Below are 16,423 nucleotides of genomic sequence, written 5' to 3' on the forward strand. Positions count from 1 at the left end.
ACACCATCCCCTGGCCGGGCTGCAAAGAGACCAACACTGCGCTGTCTTGTCATTTTTTCCGGGAGCTATAGGTGGCAGGGGGTCCTGGCTTATCCTCCCCCCCCCCCCCCTGCCGGATCTCCCCCGGACAGACCCCACCCCCTCCTCCCATCTTTTGAGTGAAGAAATCCCTCCGCCTAAGGTGGGACGTGATTGGCTGCGGTTCTGACAGGCGAGCGGTCTCATGGGTATTTTTCACCAGGCCCCTCTCCCATTCATCAGTTCTGGACTGTAACGTCTGAGGAATCTGCTCTGCATACACCCACTCTCACTCTCTCAGGCCTAAAGTGCTGATGAAGGTGTTCATGCAACGGGGGGGGGGACTTAGTCCACTCGCAGTGGATGTGGTGTAGCCGGCCCCTCCGGCAGCCCAGTTAGGGGGAGTGTTTCGGGAGCGGCCCCCTCTGCAAGAAGGGACTCTCTGGGTGCATGGAGTTAGAGGACATGGGTCCCGGGGGTGTCCATCGTGGGTTTGTGGACGCTTGGACTTAAAGCCAGAGAGACCCCGGCTTGGGATCCAGGTTGACATGGCAGGCTGACAACCAAGGAGGGGGGGGGGGGGGGGATCACAAATTCTTTGTGTGTGTGAACCTTGGTGTTTGTTGTTTAGTTAGAGGCTGATTTATAGAAGCTGGCGAGGTATGCATTTTGTGAATTGTGAATATACGACACATCTATATATAAACTTGATGAAAACATTTGTATTCCCCTCTTGATTTGAAGTGGCCCGCATGGCTTGACGAAGTGTCCTCTTTTATGGAAGAGGCATTGTGTTTCCAGTTCTTCCCTGACAATAATGTCAAACACGTTTCCCAGAAATGAAGGGATTTTTTTCAGTGGTTATCGTTTGGAACTGCTGTGTGACCGTCATTAAAAAGCAGTTTCCCCCACACTGCTTCATGCTGGGATATCTTCTCTGGTAAACAATCTTGGTCATTTGAACTACAAACCATGATAGGCATATGCGCGTACAAGTACACACACACACACCCACACTGTTCTGACACTAACTTGCTTTTGTGTTTTGTGTTAAGCTGAACTTGCTCAACGTGGAAGTACAGTGGTTGCTAGGCGTACATGAACCTGGATGAACCACAGTTATTTGTCTCATGTAGCCAATTGTGTTCCATCATCCGAACATCTGGGTTTTGAATTCTGAGGCAAGTTAGACGATGATGAAAACATGTAACTGTTTTGTTTTTGTTTTTAAGTAATTCAATTTCATTCTGAGGACAGTTGATTATGCCCATTGAGTGTTGGGAACAGGAAGACTGGCAGTGCAGTTTATGAGTTGTCAAGCTTCTCTTAAGGTGGAAAATTTGAATTGTGTGTATGCTGTGAAACACAACCACACACACGCACAGGCACTCGCACAGATGCACGTACATATGCACACACAGATGGTTGAGGCAGGCAGAAAAATGGAAGGGAGGGATAAAGGACAAAGAAGACTGCTCTCTTGCTGCTTACCATCATCCTCCTTGGAGACCCTGAGTAGGAGGACTGAGGGATTTTCTGTAAATACCCTTGCCTTGAATCTTCAAATTGGGGTCACTTGAAGATCCGTTACGGTGCCTTGGGTGCCTCCCCATCTCCCCAGCCTCCCCTCCCTAAACCCCTGCCGTAATGAATAGAATTGGGCCATCCATGACATCCAAATAGCCAACGGTCGTGCGAGACCCTCTGTGAATGAGCGCTGTGTGTGCACCGGCCCCGTTCAGAACCTCAACTCCTCCCTACCTACGGTGCACAGGTTCACAGACACCACCACCGTGAGCACGGCGGCTCTACATGGTGTCAACACATCGGGCTGTAGCTTCAGGCGGCACTACTCTTGAATGCTTTTTCTTGTTTCCTGCCCTGCAACCACCTCTGTCTGTCTGTCTGTCTGTCTGTCTGTCTGTCGCTCTCTCTCTCTCTCTCTCTCTCTCTCTCTCTCTCTCTCTCTCTCTCTCTCTCTCTCTCTCTCTCTCTCTCTCTCTCTCTCTCTCTCTCTCTCTCTCTCTCTCTCTCTCTCTCTCTCTCTCTCTCTCTCTCTCTCTCTCTCTCTCACTCACTCTCTGTGTGTCTGTCTCTCTCTCTGTGTCTCTCTCAATATGTGTCTCACTCTCTGTCTCTCTCTCATGTCTCTCTCTCTCTCGTGTGTGTGTGTGTGTGTGTGTGTGTGTGTGTGTGTGTGTGTATCTATCGTCCCCCGGCGATGTGAGCCCACATTCCAGGGCCGGCCATTAGAGATGTGGGGGCCAGGGCTGGGTCAGAGGGGCTCAAACGGGGGATTGTTCTCCAGGCACACAACACGTCTTTTCTCTGCACGCTCTCCGAAAGCCTGCACGGCACTTCGACGCAGTCCCCCCTGACACACACAGACCCACACACAAACCAGTTGACGGCAGGAGGGGTTTCCAGTTTGGTGTAGCTCTGCATGCGGTGTTGTGCGTGCATGCGCGCGGTAGTGGCGATGCCGACCCGGGTCAGAAGGCAGCGGCGGCAGCGTGTGAGCGGGGTGTAAGGGCACCTGTGGACGTACCGGAGCTGGCCTCTCTCTAGCGGTCTGCAGTGCGGCCCGCTCCTCGCTCTGACTAACCTACCTGAGGCGGTGAGTAGGCGGGTTTCACCAGGGGAGCGGCTGAATGGCGGGATTCTTCTACTTGTTTTTGAACAGTTTGAAAGCTTCTGTGGGTGTGTGTGTGTGTGTGTGCGTGTGCATGTGTGTTTGTTTGTGTGGGTGCGCTTGTGACCGTGCGTGCAGTTCTATGCGCTTTACCGCATCTCTAAGGAATTTGGCGAGGATGACTGAAACAGGTCGACTGCGGGGTGTATGTTTGGTAGTGATGGTCGGGGTGTTTTCACTGTCACGTCGCCACTAATGACAGCCTTTCAGCGATTTGATTTCTGCTGTCACTTTTCCTTTCTGCGATCTCTTCTCTTGATTTTTTTTTTGCGTTGGTTGCACTACCGTTGCTTCCCATTCGTCTACAGAGCACTATTTTTCACCAAACATCATCCATTTTCTACATGTCTTTCATTTGACCCTCTCTTGATTTCTCTCGCTCTCTCCCTTGTCCCCTCAGTCCTTAAATCACTTTCCCTCGCAGTCATTTCAATGAATGGTGTTCCTCAGGGCTCTGTCTCGGAGCCTACAACTCATTGTCCACCCTCTCTCCACTCTCTCCACTCCAACTCTTTGAGTCAGTTTTACTGCCGTTCCCAGTCTTTCACGCATGCTAGAGGAGACACAACCAGGGACACAGTGGCGCCGGTCTGTTGTCTTCTCCTCCTCTCTATTTATCTTTTTCCCTTCTCGCCATTGTGCTGCAGCCCTGTCGCCAGGGCAGCCGTAAACAATAATAATAATCGTAATCGGGAGATTGCATTACGGGGGTTCTTTTTTCACGTGGTCTTCTCGTGTGGTCAGCGTCTCCATAATAAAAACCGGGAGGTGACTTCATAGGAGACGACTCCGGCGCAGCTCCCCTCTGCAGGGTTATGGTCACAAACTGGTCCAGGAGCCGGTCCGGCTACACCAGACTCCCTGGACCCCAGTACCGCCATTAACGATGGAGCCTGGCTCCTCTCCTTCCTCTCCTCTTTCAATGTGGCTGTAATATTAATACAATCATTTTTTGAGCGTCCTTTACGGGATGGTGCACTCTGGTGCCGACCAGAAACATGGGAAGGGAGTTGTCATGCAGTTGGTTGAAGGGAGGGGGGGGGGCTAGAGGAAGGTAGAATCCACTCTGGGGGTGTTGTGTGGTTGCAGAGGGGACTGCCGCAGACCAGGCCGGTGGAAGCCAAAAGCAGATGATTGGTTGACCTCATGCGACGGTCCGCTCGCTCTGCCGAGGAAGGGGAAAGCGAGTGAGTAAGCTCCCCTTAAACGATGCGGTGCAGGAGTAGGACAGAGGGTTGATTGGCGGGTCAATCCCTGTCACTGCCTGACGACGGACACACACACACAGACACACAGACTCGGACCGTGTATGCTGGTGCCGTGTCAGCTGGTGATGTTAGATTGGTGCCTTACCTAAAGGACCTAGCTGTAACGATATCGGTTGTGGACTTGATGTTTGTGGCTGGGGAGCAGTTGGTATGCTGGGCTTGTGCTCTGCTGCCTCTAGCAGTCAGGGAGCTGGGAGCTACAAGCCTGTTTGCTCTAAATCAAAGGAGGGGAGGGTTTACTGTGTGTGTGTGTGTGTGTGTGTGTGTGTGTGTGTGTGTGTGTGTGTGTGTGTGTGTGTGTGTGTGTGTGTGTGTGTGTGTGTGTGTGTGTGTGTGTGTGTGTGTGTGAATCTGCCCGAGTTTGCGAGCGGTGTACTGGACCTTGGCGAGGGGTCCTGCCATGTGGAAAAATCAAAGCCTGCGTTGCCCTGGAAACCAGAGACAGAGTGGGGGAGAGAAACAGAATCGACGATGACTTGTTTGGGTTCCAGAGTTCCGACTCCTGCCTCCGCCGTCCTCAGCGAGGCTGCCAGGACTCAGCTCATCATTACGCTCATCATTATCACATGACAACTTCAGTGTGTGTGTGCGTGTGTGTGCGCAGACATCGTTCTTTCCACTCCACCGCAGCTACTCTGAGGGAGAGGGACAGAAAGATTGAAAGGGAGAATGAACAAATGGTGTTCCATCATTCCCCACTATTAAAAGCGGTTGTCAAACGTGTTTCACCCTGCGGCACAGCCCGCTCACGTTTGAGGCATTACAAGTCCATCATGCCGCCCAGTTTGTCGTTGTGTTTTTGTTTTCATTATGGTCATAACAGTGTGTCTTCGCCCGTCGTTTTGTCACCTCACTAACCCGCGACACACTGCCTCAAAATGAGCCTCCATCCTTTCCACCGTCACTCTAACACCATTTTCAGTTCTGATGGAACAACCACCTATGATGCTGTTGGCCGATGCTTGCTTTGACCTGAGGCATAAAAACAATGCAAAACAAATAATCTGCAAAATTTTTAATCCGTGTTTGAAATGTGCAATGTCGACGTTTTGATCATTCGTTTTCTGTTGTTTTTCTGGAGCTGATGTAATGTGAAGTAATATTATAAATTGTGTATATAATGTGGCGTAATTATGACTATCATACCGATCACTTTATTCACTATGAATGCTAAGCATGGCTAGGCTATGATTGTAACTATGGCCCGTCTCTCTCTCTCTCTCTCTCTCTCTCTCTCTCTCTGTCTCTGTCTCTCTCTCTCTCCCTCCATCTCCCTGTCTCTCCCTCTCTCTCTCGGCCAGTCTCGTGAGCAGTCGGACGACGAGCAGTCGGAGGACTCGGTGAAGTTCAAGCGGCTCCACAAGCTGGTCAACTCCACGCGCCGCGTCCGCAAGAAACTCATCAAGGTGGACGAGGCCAAGAGGCGTGACTCTGAAGGTTGGCCCCTCGCTATCTGCCACTCGTCCATCTGTCAATCCGTCTGCATCAACAGGTGTCTGACGCACATCCAGTACTTTCATGCAGCCTGTTTATGTTTTGTCCATTCCTTTGTTCCTTTTTAGATTCTCTGAGTCTGGAGGCGTCGCCGACGTGCGTGGACAACGCCGCCCTGTACACGGGGGTCCTGAAGAAGCCCCCGCTGCCCCAGGACGCCTCCCTGGCTTCCCTGGCCCAGGACCAGGACCAGCTGTCCCTGGACGGGGACACGGACAGCCTGACCACCTCGCCGTCCTCCAGCAGCCTGGACACCTGGTCGGGTCACAAGCTGGTCAAGACCTTCAGCAAGTCCTCCAGCGCCCACGGCCTCATCCGGCCCGCCAAGCGTGGCCCCGCGGCGGCGGCGGCAGCGGCCCCTGCGCCGGGCCCCGGGGGCTCCATCGCGGCGGTGGTGGGCAGCGGCTCCTCGGTCTCGGAGCTGGACGGCTGTGGCCTGGACGAGGAGGGCAAGCTGCTGGCCCGCTCCTCCACCGACGGGGAGATGCGGAAGGCGCTGAGCTCCATCTCCCACGGGGTAAGTAACCACGGCCACGCCAGCGAGAGCCTCTACGCCTTCTACGGCCTCACCAAGCCCCGCCCCAAGCCCCACAACCAGTCCCGCCTCCTGCTCTCGCTGGACGCCGACGGCCACCTGGGCAGCCCCGCCAAGCACCTCACGGTGGGCCGCCACCACCACCACCACCACCACCACCACCACCACCACGGCGGCGGTGGCAGCTGGACCCACCGCAAGCCCGACCCCAACTACGCCTACTCCACCAAGCACCTGCTGTACCAGCGCTCGCGCCACGCCAAGCCGCCCGCCTCGCCGCTCCCGGCCGCGCCCGCCTCCCCGGCCTTCTGCGGCGGGGCCAAGGCCAAGGGCTCCGGCGGCGGCGGCAGCGGTGGCGGTGGTGGGTGTGGGACCTGGGGCTTCCCCTCCCGCCGGCTGCGCGGCCGCACGGCGGTGAGCGAGCTGAACATCACGTACGTGGTGGAGCGCAGCCTGTACGGCCACCTCAACTGGGCGCAGCTGGTGCGCCCCGTCACGCTCAGCCGCACCGAGCGCCGCTGCCTGCTGGAGGAAGACCGCGAGGCGGACAGGAAGTGGGCGGCCAGTGTAGACCGCTGCACCAAGCGCGTGCTCTTGCGCATCCAGCAGAAGTCTGTGAGTTTAGCCGTCGGGGTTGGGGAGGGGTCAGGGCGGGGGGCTAGAGTAGACCCCGCCTCCCCCCCCCCCCTCCGCACATCGTCGTGTCGGCCGTGATGGTGAGGGGGTTGTCGGTGTACTTTAAAGACGCAGAATAGCTCAAAAGTCAGCCTGGTCCGGAACGGAAGGGGATGTCCTACTGTTGGGGAGGAAAGGTTATCTACATATGGAAGAGAGGCATTCATTGTACTGACCAGTGTATTTATGATGGCTTTCCATCAAAACTTGATCCTATACAGACTTAGCTCTATGGGACATTTGACGCGATCCTTTCAGTATTGAGATATCGGGACGTATTTGAAAGGTTAGTCCTATTTCAAGGACACGGATAAACACCTGGATGTGCACCTGGGTGCACCCAGCGCATTAAAGACATACATTCAACATATATTGAATTCATATCCTAGAGCTAAACTGTAGATCCCATTACAGCACACAATGTATGGGTGGACTATGGCGGAGAAGCATGTCATAAAAGCTAGTTAGTTATTATGCTACTCTAATAGTGTCGATGTATTGACCTCAACATGCAACACGTTGAGAAGCATTACCTAGTGAGTTAGTTGGGGACACATTCATTTAACCTGTGCAACACAAGGTAACATAGGCATACATTGTCACATGGAGCTATTCTGCAGCTTTAAGGAAGCTTGACCCCCCCCCCCTCTAAATCTGTGGTGGTGAACTCGCCGGATCACCCTCATTCAACCGTATTTTGGAATCAACCATTTTTTGAGTTGCCTCAATGCTTTTGTGAGAAAAATTTTCGTGTGCCTGATTTTTTGTAGTTGCTAGTATTTCTCGTTTTTTCCTTTATCGTCGAATTCTCGATTTTGGTTGTTCTTGTACTTCTACCGGATGCATGGCCATTCCATCGACCATCCCCTTCATCGTCAAGAGTATTATTTTTGTTTTGGGACATTTCTACAGAACGCCTTCTCTCATCTGACGCACCGTGGTGTTTTCACCTCGACCACATCTGTGATGAACACGGACAGTAAATACGAATGGATTTGAATGGGCTGCCTTCATTCTTAAATGGGAAATCACACAACAAAACACAGCCCCGTTTCATTTCTTTGGTTGGACATGGCGCATCTGCAATGGCCTGGCTGTGGTTGTAAAGCTGCACCCCTTTGTTTACCGCCTCCATCTTCAGCTTCGATTCTATCGAGTGAAGGGTTCTTTCACAAGAGGTTCTCTGCGTGAATCTGAGGAATCACCCAAGATGCCTGTGTCTCCTCACACCCAACACCCCAGCCACACTGTAGTCATTAGTACGCTGCTATTCATCCCGAAGGGTTGGCCCAACCACCCGTTAAACAGCAAATCATTACAAAACGATTAACTCTGCCACATGACAACATGACACGTGGTTAACCGCGCCGCGGGTCATCCTATGTTGGCGGCGAGTACTCCGCACCTCTCGATAGTCATGCATCCTGCAGAACGCCGGTTTGGATTGTCCAGGAAGCATACTCCATCATCGACACAGCCACGAAGTCACTCACAACAAACACGAACCATTCAAGTGCATTACTTTGTGTTACTTCTCACTTGGCCGTCCACGATGCCAAGTGAGCTCACACCACTGTGTCCTTTACAAGTCCTGCCCCCGCCCCGACCACGCCACCAGCACCATGTATACCCATAAGCATAAATCCAAACCGCTTCCAGCGTCGTTTCAAAGCATGAGTCATGGTTCTGCATCCCGCTCCGTGGGCCAGGGGGGGGGGGGGGGGGCGGGGCTTGAGGTTGGATGTGATGCCTTTGTTGGTCTCCCCAGCTAAACCACTTTATTGTTCTCCCCCACCCCTTCCTCCCCCCCAACCCCACCCCTTTCCTCTTTTCATCCAACCCCTTCCACCCCACCAGAGGACCTGTAGTTTCGGGGGATTCGACCTGTCCAACCGATCGCTCCATGTGGTCAGTGCGGCCTCTGAGGCCAATGTGAGTACAAAACAAGCGCTCCTCTACAATTCACTGCAACTTCGATGAAAAACCAAAGACACTTTTTTTAGTCGGGCTCCTATATTCTGGCCGCGGTATCGAGGTTGCCCTGAGCGAGACACCTCCCCCAACTACCCCCGGTGAGCGGGCTCTTGCCTTGCGTGGCTGACACCTCCGCCCGTGTGTGAATGTGTCTATGAATTGGTGAACGTGAGTCACTATTTGTAAAGCGCTTTGAGGGGTCACAGTTTACCATTAGCCATTCTCACCCTCTTCTTCCTCCTTCTCTTCTGCCTCCTCCTCCTCCTCTCCGCAGGGTAAAGAACAGGAGGCCATCTACCGGGAGGTGGTCAAGTCCCCCACCACATCCCGCATCTCTCTGGGCAGGAAGGTCAAGTCGGTGAAGGAGACCATGAGGAAACGCATGTCCAAGAAGTACAGCAACTCCCTCTCTGAGCAGGTGGGACCGCGCACCGGCGCACGCACGCACGCACGCAGAAGCCCGCACACACACGCACAAACAATCATAAGGCTGCTGGTGCTCACATTGAAGCATATGATCACACAAATCGTTGAACTGTTAACTTGCAGTACATTTGAGGTGGCCAACGTTTGGGGAGTAGAAAATGAAGTGAGAACACGAATCAAACCGACCCCATGTTGACACCAACAATGGTTGCTGGGTCCGTTGTTCCAAGCCTTGTGTCGTTCTGCAGGCATTCTACAAGATGTTTGGTCTCTAATATGCTCTGTTGTTCTGTGTGTGTATGCAGGCACTTTGCAGCCTGTTAGGGAATGGATGGGTGGGTGGGTGGATTGGTTAGTGTTTGTGATGGTTACAGGGTGGAAAACATCAGGGCATTCCCATACGAAGGAGTACACACACACACACACACACACACACACACACACACACACACACACACACACACACACACGCTCTCTCTAACATCTCTCAGCTGTCCTTGCTTTGGACTTGCTGTGGAGTTTAGGGTGGAGTGTGCTGAGCGCTGAGGTCATGTGGTGATGCAAGTCCCCCCGGACGGGCCTAATTGATGTTTAAAGCGTGTGTGGGTGTGTGAGCATGCATGGCTCAGCATCCACATCGGTTAGGTATAGTAAGCGTAGTGGAGCCTGTGCTGGGGTGTCTCTCTGAAGAGGGCTTGACCCCTACAGAGGAGCCTTCACAGTGAGACGGCAGCTGTCCGTTGCGGTGGTCCTCCCGAGGCCCTGACCCAGATACTGCAGTGTGAGTCATGGAGCCGTTGTTCGCACGGGAAGGAAAGGCGAACCAGTGTTAACTTCCACGTCACTCTGTAGACCCGGGGATGAGGATCATTAACACAGGCAACAGTGGCACCTGGTGGGGGTTTATGGAACTGCAAGGAGGAGGGGCGACGTTGATGCTTTGTCATCAAAAGTCAGGTTTAATAAATGTATATCCATACTGATGGATTTTTCCTTTTTTGATTTTCACCCCGATCTTCCTCCCCACCCTCTCTCCTCCTGTCTGTCCTCCTACTCTCCACCCCCCACCTATTCCCGACCTCCAGTCCAGTCCGGACGCGGCCCCCGGCTCCCCCCAGTCCTCCCAGCCGGACACCGACTCCCTGGAGAAGCCCAAGCTGAAGGCGGGGGGCTCGGTGGAGAGCCTCCGCAGCTCCCTCAGCGGCCAGAGCTCCATGAGTGAGTCCACCCTTTGTTTGGTTTTTGAATGTCTTTTCAATGTAGAATACGACCAGCGTTATGAGAACGCTGACCCAAATACACATGGAGCAATGGTGTTAAGAAAATAATGTGGAATATTAAATATTCAATTCTGAGCAAGAAGAAAATCACAGCAGATGTTACAGTAGGATTCCGTACATATTCGACCACGCCCTGAAATCCAGTTTAAACTGTAAATGCATCATAATCGTTATAGCAAGAACATTGTTTCAGGCAGTTGTTTATAACCAAGTGTGTTATGCTTGCTGATTTGAGTAGTACACAGCAACAGAACACCAGGTGGAGCTATATCCTAAAATAATAAAAAGCCCCTGGCCACAGATTGTGTGCAGGCCACAAAAAAAAACGGTGCTGAGTCTGACTTCCTGTTTGAATATATTTTGGAATGAGAGAGACCGAGAGAGAGACCGAGAGAGAGAAAGACATCCGGCCACTTAATCAGGGTATTTCCGACCTGGGTCTAGAGCTGAAGAGAACTCAGAGAGACACATGAATGAATGAGATGAATTGGCGCCACACATTCACTGCAGGGTAGAAAGAATGTAAACAGATAATGAATTTGACCACAGGAGGAAGTTGGATTATATGTTTACATAAGTTCATTATATAAGTTTTTAAGTTCCCCATTTACGTTCCCTTTAATGCCGTTTAACTAAGGGAACAAGTGAATTTTTATTAACTGAATAAAATTTGTTTTACAAGTAGAAGAAGAAGTCAAAACAACGACATGAAACATAAACAAGAACATGGTGTTGTGTGTGCTTCTGTGCAGGTGGTCAGACGGTCAGCACCACCGACTCGTCCGCCAGCAACCGGGAGAGCGTCAAGTCAGAGGACGGGGACGACGAGGAGCCCCCCTACAAGGGCCCCTTCTGCGGGCGCGCCCGCGTGCACACAGACTTCATCCCCAGCCCCTACGACTCGGACTCCCTCAAACTCAAGGTACCCAGAAGGACAAATACTAGTAAAACAACAAGCTTCCCCTGGCCACATCGCTGGCTTGAAGGCATCACACCCTGGCTCGATACGGTGAAGCGTGCACAGGGGTCAACCGGACAATACAGCAAGGCCACTTCAATGATTTCAAGTACGACGTGAACTAAAAACCCAGCTAGAGTTCAACCAACGCAGGGGGTTTGAATCTGTGAAAAAAGCTCAAAAGCGAGGAAAACAAAACACTTAGTGACTGTTGCAGTTGTTTTTTCCGTTTTAAACAACAATGTAACATTTTTAAAAAGGGGAAAAACGCCATTTACAACATTATTTCTTGTTGCTATGTGAGAGTCAATGCACCATTATTTCGTATGGGTATCTGAGGTCTATGCATTTCCGAAACAGCCGCATTCAAATCCCCTGACTCCTACTCTCCCAACAAATGATCCCATTGGAAACGATAAATGGTGAACACAAAGAACCTCAGTACTTCCTGTCTGTGTGAACTGTGGCCTGCCGTGGCTCACTGTTGTGTGGTGGTGGTGGTGGTCTGTCCCGTGCAGCGCGGCGACGTGATCGACGTCATCAGCAAGCCGCCCATGGGTACCTGGATGGGCCTGCTGAACAACAAGGTGGGCACCTTCAAGTTCATCTACGTGGACGTGCTGAGCGACGAGGAGGAGAAGAAGCCCAAGAGGCCTGTGAGGAGGAGGAGGAAGGGCCGGCCGCCCAAGCCCACCTCCGTGGAGGAGCTGCTGGACCGCATCAACCTCAAGGTATGGGGGGGGGGGGCAAGCCTGGAGCCTGGTCTACACTGGCGGGGAGACACTTTGGTTATGGCTACCTTACGCCTTTGTTTATGGTTTTAGTTGAAAGGGAATATATACTGTTTGGAGGTGGACAAAGTGAGATCGTTATGCATAAGTCACATTATCATTTTATGTAACTAAGACATTTGGAAAAGGTAAATGTATGTATTAATGTGGCTTGGGAAGGCCTTGGAGACCGCAACTGGGATTAGGGGCTATGCAAGTAAAATGCATTTAAATGGAGTTGACGGAACAAAATATAAGAAACGATGGAATATATTGAGAGATGAGATGAGATATTTTTAGACTCTTCCGAGGTGGTTTTGTGGCTACACATCCATACATTTCGCCGCCGCCCCCACCAAAACCGGTGATATTTTTCAATGAAACCATCACGTAGCCTAGCTGTTCAAAACCCCTTTACCACTGCAGAGATAATGAGGCTAAACAACCATGACTCATTACTCACAGACAGGCAAATCGGTGGTTCTAACCCCAAGCCTTGGGCCTTGTGGGCCCTCTGCCTGGATGATTAAAGGGCCCCAGCGGTCTGTAACACCCTCTGTGTAACAAGGCTGAGCCGCAGAGCTAGTGTGGGCGTTGTGTATGGAACCAGAGTAAGAGATGAACCACCAAGCTCATCTGTCCTCCCCAGAGACACTCCCACACTCCCCAGAGTGTGAGCTTTGCTTCAGAGCACTAATTCAATGCTAAATCAGCCCAGAAGGAAGCCCTTGCCTTTACAAGTGTCCTCTGCAGCTGTTACGTTAACCTCAAACGTTTTTCGGCTGTCAATTTACAACATTGTCTTAGCAGGTGGTTAGTAGCCACTTCATCAGCTCTACATCAGTGTGGAAAGACGGTACAATAAACTATTCCATTCATGTAAGGGTGTGCAAAATAACTATAAACTAAAACCATCAAACTAATATTTAGCCTTCACAGCCACACGGTATTCAGTAATTGACTTATTTTTCAACCACACCTCTGCACAGCTTGGACGCCAGCGATAACCAAACACCATGTGCAGCTTTTCTTGGCATGTGCAGACATTTTTGTCTGAGTTTGCGATGTGGTTCTTATTCCCCCTGTGTTGGAAGGCTGCGATGTGTTTGGCCGTCGTGATGGCCCAAAAATCATAAAGACATGCGTGGGACCAAGAGTCAAATGCCTTTTGTGTTTGTGTGCACGTTGGCGGCCCTTTGTTCCGTTTCTTTCCCCAAAAGAAACAGAGGCGAGAGGCGTACTATTTCTCCTTGGAACAACAGTGTTTACCGACTTGTAATTGATGGCCTTTTCCTGGTGTGTGTGTGTGTGTGTGTGTGTGTGTGTGTGTGTGTGTGTGTGTGTGAGTGTGAGTGTGTGTGTGTGTGTGTGTGTGTGTGTGTGTGTGTGCACGCACGCGCGCGCGCTTCTAAACTGCAGGGGTGATATGAGGCCACTCTCTCTCCCTTTCCGCCTCTGTCTTTGCATCTTCCAGACCAGATAAGACGGGCGCTAATGATAGTATCAGACGGGCTACGCAACGACTCACACTGACCCAAAGGCACCGGGAGATATTTATACATCCGTAACCTTGTTTTGTTTTTGCTGTGTACTTTCTAATTTGGAGATGCAACCGCGGTGGGGGGAAACATCTGTGTCGTGTGGGTGTGTCCCTTATTCTTTCATGTTTCATGATAATGCCTTTATATCCCCCGGCTGCACCCCCCCTTACACCCTATCTTCCACCATTATGTCTTGCTTCTATTTTCATTTCCCCCTTTTTTGTTTGTTCCTTTTTTGGTCCACCCTCAACATGAAACGGCCTTGATCAAAGTCGATGCCCCTCCGCTGCCCACACCTCTTTGATCTGGGGCGTTTGTTGGAGGCAGAGCCGAAATGTAGGACGTCCAAGTCTGTTGAATGTGAAGAAAAGTTCTGTAATGTTGACCGGACTCAAACCCTGTTTGAGGACTAGCATTGGTCCTCAAAAGAAGACACAATTCTACATTGTTGGAAGATAGTGAACCCCGCTGATGTGAAACTGAGGTGCACAACGGAGCACCCCTGTAAACGGACTATATAATGATGGTAGCCTGATGAAATAGTAGTGTGGTGTTTCTTTCTTAAAAAAACGTTATTTTACATTCTAATTAAATTGCATAGCATGATCGAATCTAAGTGAACTTAAAACCCCAAAATCCAAACTTAATTAAAATACAATACAAACATTCATGAAAGGAATTTTGTATTTCACCTAAATTTCCGCAACTATTTTTCTGTATTTGTTTGTGCGTTTGTCTGTACGCTCCTGTGTCTGTAGGTGTGTGCATCACAAACACACACACGTGTATTTATTTGTGTGCGTCTATCACAGAAAGAATTCATATTGGATAAAAACGACATCGATACAATTGTATGAATGTACACCAACAACAAACCCCACGAGGGCTGGAAACCCGAGGCCCCACAGCGCTGACCCCTGCTGCTTCACGTCTCTCCCAGGAGCACATGCCCACCTTCCTGTTCAACGGCTACGAGGACCTGGACACCTTCAAGCTGCTGGAGGAGGAGGACCTGGACGAGCTCAACATCCTGGACCCCCAGCACCGCGCCGTGCTGCTCACCGCCGTGGAGCTGCTGCAGGAGTACGACAGTGAGTACCCCCGCCCACCCACTCTCTGTCCCGGTGTCTCGGGCTATGTCTCTTACCCTCTGACTCACTCCCTCACTCGCCCTCTGTCTATCTCTCTCACTCGCCCTCTGTCTCTCTCCCTCACTCGCCCTCTGTCTCTCTCTCTTACTCGCCCTCTGTCTCTCTCTCTCACTCAGTCTCGGTCTCTCTCTATCTCACTCTCTATGTCTGGCTCTCTCTATCTCAGTTTCTCTCTCTCTCTATCTCTCTCACTCTCTCTGTATTTCTGTATTTTGTTCGGCCTAAGGTTTCGAAACAAATCATACCAAATGTTCTTTTCACCCTCAGTATAACTCACAATAAAATAATAATATGGATTATCGTTTGCTTATTTAAATGTCACACAAATGCCTCATTATTTCGTTCTTTTCATTTTGAAGTCATGGAAAGAAAGTATTTTTTAATGGGACTTTGTAAAGTGAAAGGAAGGCACCAAAGGCCCCCATCCTGTGGTGTCCCCTGCAGGCAGCAGTGACCCTGAGCGCGGCGGCCTGTCCGGCTCCCAGGAGAAGCTGCTGTCAGAGGGCCTGGTCGGGGACTCCCCGCGCGACTCCGGCTGCTACGAGAGCAATGAGAATCTGGAGAACGGTAATGATAGCCTAGCTTAGCTTAAATTAGCCTAGTCGTGCCATCAGCCGAAGGCCTATGGGGATTTCCCCAGGCATATCATAGCTGAGCTAGCCCCGCGCCACCAGTGACTCCCACACCATCTGTCCATGTTCCTTCTCCAAGCTGCTCAACATTGCCTCTCCCTCTCTAGCCATGCTTTCCAATAACCCCCTTACATCCCGCCCACCTTCCCTGGACCCCGGTTCAGCTAACCCCCCCTCCTCTCGCCTGTCCCTCCTCTCATCATCTGATGCTAAATAGACGCCCCCACCTTTCTCTTTACCGTCCTTCTTTCCACCGCTCTCTTCCAAGTCATTAGGCCTTCTCTGTCATCAGGGTCAAAGTGCATTCATAAGGGAGGCCGGCCCAACCCACAATGCTATGGGGCCCCTGGCTGTCCAATCACAGGTGCTCCCCTTCAGAGAGGGGTGTGTTAGAGAATGACATGGTGGATGCCACCACCACCACCACCACAGAGTTATTCTGTTAGAAGGTCTTTTGACTTGAGGGGGACCTTTGACATGTGAATGGGGGGTTCTAATCACATTAATTATTTTGCTGCGGTGGGACTGAGGTGTCTTTTAGCTACAGTCGGCCCTATGATGGCCATGGTAACTGCTTCTGTTCGACGCGGTGCTTGTGCTAACCTGTATGTGACTGTGTTGCACACGTCATCGGAATGTGCCTCATGCTTATAGTTGAAAATATTTTTTTAACTTAAGTGCACAGATCGTTATGGTAGTAATGTTTCCTTTTGATTGCAGAATATTAAGAAGGTCTCATTTTTGATTCTTGTTTTTTATTATAATTTCTTTGTTCTGAGGATATTCATAATGCTTTGAAAAAGAAAACTTTCTGTCTCTTACATGACCTTTTCTCTCAATGCCGCCGTCACTCATAAATCCGTACTTGTGTCATCTACTTTTATCTGTCTTGGTAAGAAGTGCACCACTTTGTTCTCATTTTACGTGCGTGTGTGCGTCGACAAACCATTTTAAATGTGCAATCTGCCCCACTTAGGGATTAAAGTTGTGGAATAAAGACCACCTCCGA

General features: G+C 51.0%; 1 protein-coding gene across 6 annotated transcripts in view; it reads left to right on the top strand.

Annotated features, from left to right (window-relative positions):
• The window catches only part of sash1a (SAM and SH3 domain containing 1a), a 170,307-nt gene that overhangs the window by 145,893 nt on the left and 7,991 nt on the right, over nt 1-16,423 (top strand). For 3 of the 6 annotated variants that reach the window (XM_079754081.1, XM_079754078.1, XM_079754083.1), the window contains 9 exons: nt 5,280-5,415; nt 5,541-5,989; nt 8,540-8,614; nt 8,931-9,074; nt 10,168-10,300; nt 11,115-11,284; nt 11,839-12,051; nt 14,572-14,722; nt 15,227-15,349. In XM_079754081.1, coding sequence (XP_079610207.1) covers nt 5,280-5,415; nt 5,541-5,989; nt 8,540-8,614; nt 8,931-9,074; nt 10,168-10,300; nt 11,115-11,284; nt 11,839-12,051; nt 14,572-14,722; nt 15,227-15,349 — 1,594 coding nt within the window. The remainder of the gene's footprint in view (nt 1-5,279; nt 5,416-5,540; nt 5,990-8,539; nt 8,615-8,930; nt 9,075-10,167; nt 10,301-11,114; nt 11,285-11,838; nt 12,052-14,571; nt 14,723-15,226; nt 15,350-16,423) is intronic. The other 3 variants (XM_079754080.1, XM_079754082.1, XM_079754079.1) reach the window with 2 other exon arrangements.

This window comes from Pollachius pollachius, assembly GCF_949987615.1.
Source record: "Pollachius pollachius genome assembly, chromosome: 16".
In the NCBI taxonomy this organism is placed as follows: Eukaryota; Metazoa; Chordata; class Actinopteri; order Gadiformes; family Gadidae; genus Pollachius; species Pollachius pollachius.